The 7,085-nt window shown below is 43.0% G+C and overlaps 1 protein-coding gene across 2 annotated transcripts in view; it reads left to right on the top strand.

Moving 5' to 3' along the window:
- The first annotated feature begins 6,808 nt into the window (after positions 1-6,808).
- The window catches only part of PAXIP1 (PAX interacting protein 1), a 64,506-nt gene continuing 64,229 nt past the window's right edge, over positions 6,809-7,085 (top strand). For both annotated transcript variants that reach the window (XM_004372783.2, XM_023727974.1), the window contains exon 1: positions 6,809-6,933. In XM_004372783.2, the coding sequence (XP_004372840.2) occupies positions 6,853-6,933 (81 nt within the window). In that variant the 5' untranslated portion in view covers positions 6,809-6,852. The remainder of the gene's footprint in view (positions 6,934-7,085) is intronic.

Genomic DNA, 7,085 nt, shown 5'->3' with positions numbered 1-7,085 from the left:
AAAGAAACAGAAAATATGTTAAATAAAGCGAGGAACTGAACTCGTTTTATCTAAAGAGAATCAGCATGCATGTCTTGGGCACTAAAAGACCCAAAAACCAAACCCTTTGCCATTGAGTCAATTCTGACTCATAGTGACCCTATAGGACAGGGCAGAACTGCCCCAGAGGGTGTCCAAGGAGCAGCTGGTGGATTCGAACCACTGACCTTTTGGTTAGCAGCCAGGCACTGAAAGACAGATACAAATCCTGAGGTCATTCGTAGGCTGTAATTTCTCCCAAAATGAATTTTTAGCAGGGCATAGTACACTATGAGCTGAAATTGACTCAACAGCAATGGGTTAGTATGTCGTCCCTGGGGGCACAAACAGTTAAGTACTTGATTACAAACCGAAAGGTTGGAGGTTCGAACCCACCCAGAAGCACTTCGGAAGACAGGCCTGGCGATCTGCCTCTGAAAGGTCATAGCCTTGAAAACCCTACGGAGCAGTTCTACTCTGCACACATGGGGTTATCATGAGTTGGAAATGACTCAACAGCAACCTAACAACAACAAAGTATGCTGTTTAGCTTAAATCAATTCCAAATCTGGCTTGACATTTTCATTTTTAGCTTAGTCTTGGCTACCACTTCACCATCCCTTAGGAAATGTGCTTATACAGGTGTTCTTCACTTTACCCGTTTGATTTGCTGTAAAAGTTGTGGGCAAACTGAATACTTTATATAAACATATGCTCTTAAAGTAGAAATTCTCAACTGCAGCTGTTTATCAAGACTGTTTAAGTTTTAAAAAATGTAGAAGCCTGGTGGCCATCCTTCAGAGACGCTGAGTAAACAGTTAATTTCCCACAGTCTGTCACAAAGTCCTTAACTTTAAATTGCTAGAAAGCTATTTTCTTTTCTCTATTTCCACAGCTGCAGGATTATTCTGTCCCAAATGCAACAACTTCTGGTGGAGACACAAGGATCTTCATATCCCAGACAAAGCCTATTTAGTATTATTTCCCAGTTTTACTTTGCATCAAATTGACCGTTATTTAATATCTAAAACGTTCGACTTTTCTTTCAGCAATACCAGTATTCTGACTCCCGCATCTTTTATCTTTGTGATTTCTTCCCCTCCCTTCAAGAACTATTCCCTTCATATCCACTCCTAAGAAGTTTTCTGATACACAGGGACCTCGTCTCTAAATCTCTGCTGCATTTATGACTAATTCCACCAGTGTTAGACTTGTTATCCAAGTATTTGTTAGGTTTCTGAGGGCAGGCACAATATTTTAAAGAAAAAAAAATCTCAGTGTTCCTATCAGGTTTTCAGTCCATTTTATCAGTTAGGGTCCCAACAGGAAGCAGCACACTCAAATATCTGAGGAAGTTGATTTATAAGGGGACTACTTACCAAGTTGTAGATAGGTCTGGATAGTGAAGGAAACTGGGGCAAGAAACAGGAGAGCCCTCACAACCCATAGGCACAAAGGGATGAGAGGAAGTAAAGATTACCAGACCCCAGAAGGACAGAGTTGTATAGAACAGGTTACCTTGCCAGTTCAAGGCACCATCACTAGGAAACTGGGAAATAAATACCATAATCCTACTCCCCTCCCTTCCCCCACCCTCAGCTTTCTGCTGGGTTCCCCATTGACCAAGATCAGCTGGAAGTCAGTGTGTCTGGGAGTCTACTGACATAATCCAATCCATTAACCGAACAAGGTAGGGAAGGATGGAGCATACATCTGAGGGTGGGAAGTGGGACAAACAGAAGATATCCAGCTTACCCATTAACAAGCCTTCAATAAATGCTTGATTGTTTACATGCACCTCAAGTGTTTGCTTTTGAAAAAAGAACTCTACTGTATTAAGATTTTTTCATATAAAGCTAATAACCCCAAATTCTGCAAATATCTATTGAGTAGCTATGTACAAGCGTGGTTTTTTGAAATTATCTTTAAGAATTTTTAGTTTCATGTTATATTGTACCCTCTTAATTTATAGAATTTTTTTTTTTGAAAACTCAAAATGGCAGAAATGGGCTACATGCTCACCAATCACATTTTCTTGCTGGACACACAGAAAGACTACATTTCCCAGCTTCCCCTGCAGTTTAGGTTGGGGTCAGGAGACTAGGTTCTGGCCAATGAAGTGGTTGGAGGTGAAGTAGGTTCTCTCTAGGCCTGTACATAGAACCTCCTGCTTGATATCCACGTGCTCTCTCCCTGTCTATATAGCTAAAAGCAAATGGCTCTGAGATAGCACAGCCATACAATGACAGAAGCCTCAAGTCCCTATTTGGAGGAAAGCTGTCCCAGCAAGCCATGCAGGAATCATGTGCAAGAAACTTTCTATGTTATAAATTACTGAAATGTAGTTTGTTACCACAACATAATCTTAGCCAGGTTTCTTACCAGTAGTACTACTGATCTTTTGGCTGGGTAATTCTTTGTTCTGGGAGTCTGTCCTGTGCATTGTCGGATGTTAGCAGCTCCATGGCTTCTACCCACTAGATGCCAGTACTAGTCCCGCCCCAGCCCAGCTGTGAGAACCAAAAATGTCTCCAGACATTCCCAAATGTCCCAAGGGGCAAAATTCCCCTAAGGTGAGAGCCACTGATATCCAAGCCCTCTTGACTAACATACTAGCTGCGCACTAGGCACTGTCTCAGAGCCATGAGAGACTGGTATCTGGCGTGGCTGCTCCTCTTAAAGCATGGAACAGAATAGTATATTACACACACATCTCCATTATATGATGACTGCTTCATTGCAGCACTGCTGGTAATTGTTAAATTGAACGGACATAACAAATGTGCTACAGGATTAAATAAATTATGGTACATTCAAATAATGGATTATTATTTACCCATTAAATGATATGGATCTATACTTACTGACATGAAAGACATTTTTCTTTTTTTTTAAAGCAGCAACAGAAAAGTATATTAGGATTTTTTAAGGAAAAAAATATATGGGACAGTATCTGGAACGCTTTTAATAATAGTTGCTTCTGGATATAGGATTTGGGGTCATTTACATTTTTTGCTTACTTGTCTTTTCTAACTTTTCTACATTGAATAGCTAGATTGCTGGCAACTGTTTCCAGTGGGTAAGGATGTGGCTGAATCTTTTCCAGAATGAAACAGTACCCTTTGGGTTCACAGTTTCTCCAGTAACAAGATTCTGGCCCCAAACTAAAGGTTAACTAACTTTAAAGGCTGTATGACTAGGTAAACTGAACAGAACATAATATGGAACAAAACTGACATTCTCATATATAATAGAGATGTTTTTAAAAAGCCGTTTGGAAATACTTATCTAAATAAAACTGCCTCAAGTATCTACCAGTAGATACAATTTGAGTTACGTATTCCCAACTCTACTTCTGCCTTTTCTGATTTTATATTTTTCATTTTTTCTAGCCTCAGTTTATCCTATTCTGCAAAATAGAAAATGAGAAATGCATTACCACATTTACCAAATTAATATCAGCACTGAGCAGGCTGCTTATTTTCCAAAGGTTTATTATCCACAAAATGATCACATTTAGAACCTAGTTGGGAGAAATCTAAAAATATTAACTCTCAGAGTGTGATATTCGGCAGTACTACAGGTATCAAAGTTACAGAAAAGAAATGCAAAGCTTCTGATGAACTGATACTGCCATTACCCTAAAGTGGGTCATCTTCTACGTATCACAAAAATCAGTGACAAGAATTATCTATTTATCATGAATAAAACAGCTGTCTCAACATGGCATTTTCTATAACTTTGCATATGGCCATTTTGTGTGATAGAAATTAACTTTCTTGTGAAGATTATTTTTGAGTTTTAAAGCTAATTTTTAAAAAATTGAATTGCTATCTTCAAGTCCTTTCATACATGGTTTATTCTTCATGATTCAGGATGTCTGATTTGTAGACATCCATATTCCAAATGAAATTAGATTTCATCTGAAGATTTTTACTGGCCAAGTGGTGACTGATAACTCTAATGAGTACCTTCTTTGCCTGATGTCGACTCTGGTCCTTCCTGATGCTGGGGTGACTGTGTGACTTGACACATGTGCCCCACACTGACCCTGCAGAGTTCACACGGAGATTTTATAACTTCTGACAGGTTGATGAGATTTTTAAGTATCAGATTTCTTAGTCCCACAAGAAATGAGGGCTAAGACTTCTGCCTTACTGAATATCAAAGGTCACAGTAGGGTAAACTGAACCTGCTGAGTGTTACAAGTTATCTATTTAATTTATAAAAGACCTGGTTGAGGTATGCTTTAAGTCGTTTAGCATAAAGCTACATGCTTAGTTTGCATTTAATCAGGGAAAGAAAAAGGCTAAATGCTACCTCACATAAGCCAATAAAAGACCAGGTTAATTTTCATTTTGTATCTGGTACTACAGTCTATCACACTGACATTTTCTTAACATTGAACACCAAGCATGTTCTTGGGTTCTCAAAGGTTTCCAAATCTATGGGGACTGTAAACTCTTCTTCAGGCAAGCACTCGGTCTTTATTGTGAAAGAAACACGTTAGCCTTAGAATACGGGTGTTTCAGATTGTTCAAGAAGCACAATGAAAAAGACAAAACATAGAAAACATTAGAATGATAAAACATTAAATATATTTAAAAGGTTTCATGTGTGCCATTTACTTTCTGCTCAAACTGAAATCACTTACTGTACACAAACAAATTTAAAGACAAAGCTGTATTCACCTGAATTACAAGTCAGCGTACATTACAACCTTACAAATTAACGAAGCGTATCAACTTTTACTTCTGGAATTTTTTTTTTTTTTTTTTTTACCTAATTTCACTAACCTTTACTTGAAAATGGTTTATCTGTTTAGCAGGTAACAGCAACCATGGAATGACTTAAGACATGGGGAAGAAACTGTAGGTCTAATTCGTGTTCCATTAGCAAACTGGTTTTCAAAAACGGACTAAGTAATACTCTGATTATTCACTAAGGAATTTCTGGTCTATGATTTGTTGTGAGATTGGAAATAAAGTTGTGCAAGTCTGCATTTATTATCATGGTATTATTTCTTCTCTCAACTTTTTTTCATCAAGGTGTTTTGTGAAGGTGAATCTAGTCATTCTGTTGTGTTTTGTGATGGTGGACGAGTTAAGGGAGAATAGATGTAAGTAAAAGAATGACAAATTAAAATCACCATTATCAGATATTAACTTGTCAAATGTTATACTTTATGAAATATGTAGTGTTTTTACTAAGGCAGTTGAAGTTATGCAAGTGTGGTTTGTGTTCCAGAATAATTCTCAAGTGGACAACTATATTAGAATAGGCATATCCTACGCAAGATTCAGAGATGATGTCAGAACACGAAAGTTATTACTAAGTTGTAATGCATTCCGAAATACGATTGGGAATTTAGAATACAGGAGAATATATTTTACTCTGAATAATCAATGCTCCTTGGAAAGAGTAAAATTTTAAGCATCTGAAAGAAATAAGTAGACTGCGCAGTGAGTCTATGAGGCAGGACAGTGGAAACGTAATGGCACTGCGGTCCATTTACATGCAAAGTGCGTCCTGGGCTAAAGGAGAAGAAATAAGCCAAGAGGGGCTATTTACCAGGAAAACTCACGGAAACGAAATTACTCCTTAGCAAGTCTCTGTTTTCCAGTCTTTTGACACAAATCCAGAATTTTTCCAATCACCTACCTCTAACGTTAAAAAACAATAACAACAACAAAAAGTTAACTTTTCATCATTCTCATTGGTGGAAGCGGATCATAAGGGCCCACCCAGTGGTAGTAGGTCTGCATAGGAACAGGACTGGTTAACCAAGTCATGACACATTTGCCAGCGTGGCCTGCAAACCACAGGCGGCCTCGCCAACCTGTGTTCTCCCCGGAGATGCCACTCCGCTCACTTCCTGTAGAAACGGCGCCGAAGAGTTGGTGCTCTTTTTAACCAAGCAAGCGATGGCGGTTCCCTGCGCCTTTCTCTCCAGGTTTTCTCTCCCGGTCGCGGAGCAGGCTCTTTCTTATACTCAGGAATTTCGAAACACGAGTTCCAACGCGGATTTACATCCCGAAACCACGCACCTCCTTCAAGCCGAGGAGTTTTGTGGCGTTACCTCGGTCGGATAGGGCTCAAGGTCATCGACCGCAGCCAGTGACAGCTTCTGCCGCAGGACCGCCCTAGCTCTGGGTCGGCGAAATTCAACTCCACTTCGCTAGCGGCAAACGGGCGCCCGAACCGTGGCCGTTGCCGGTGAAGCACGCCCCACCACAGCCGCCGTCGGCACCGGACGACCCAGCCAGCGGGCTGGCCCCGCCCCTTCCGCCCCGCGCACGCGCCACCCCACCGAGCGGCGGCGTGTGTTGATGGGAGGGGTTTCCCCGCTCCCTACTTTCCCCGGGACCTACTCACTCTTACCCTACCCAGGGGGTGGCGGCTTCGCCTGAGTCCTCCAGCACCCCCTGCTTAGAGGGAGACACAGCCCCAGACTTTCTGTTTCAAAAGCAGAATATGCGGTGAACGTGTTCCTTGGGCCACAGACCGGAGAGGAGGCGCGGACGGCGCTGGACGCCGGATTCCCTCTGCGTCGATTCCCCCGGTGTCCAGAGAGGAATGGTGCGTCCCGCAGGGCGCGCGCGGCTCCCGCGCTTTGGCCGTTCCGAGAGGGCGGGGGGAAGGAGGCGGAGGGAGGGGGACCGGACCCCAATTCGTAAAGACTCCGCTAGGACCGGACTCGCCGGGCCGTTCGCGGGGGAGGTGGGGGCGCGCGGCGCGCCGGCCAAAGTGGGCCTCGCCGGGGGTGGGTGGGGTTGGGGTGGGTGCCATCGTGGATTCTTCCGGATCCAGGGACGCCAGCGAGCGGCCGGGATCATGTCGGACCAGGAGTTGAAAGTTCCTGAGGAAATGTTCAAAGAGGTCAAATATTACGCGGTGGGCGACATCGATCCCAAGGTACCGCGTCCGCGGGGTCTTCGCTCCCCGCCTGAAGCTTTCCTTCCCCCAGCCGCGGGGCGCACTCCTGCAGACCCGAGAGCCGCTCCCGAGCACCGCCGTCCCCGCCGCCGAGGGCTCGCGCCGGCCGGCTGCGCGGGCAAGGCAGGGCG

This window comes from Trichechus manatus, unplaced genomic scaffold (genome assembly GCF_000243295.1).
Source record: "Trichechus manatus latirostris isolate Lorelei unplaced genomic scaffold, TriManLat1.0 scaffold00020, whole genome shotgun sequence".
Taxonomy (NCBI): domain Eukaryota; kingdom Metazoa; phylum Chordata; class Mammalia; order Sirenia; family Trichechidae; genus Trichechus; species Trichechus manatus.
The sequence above is the reverse complement of the archived record's forward strand: the minus strand, read 5'-3'. Positions and strand labels throughout refer to the sequence as shown.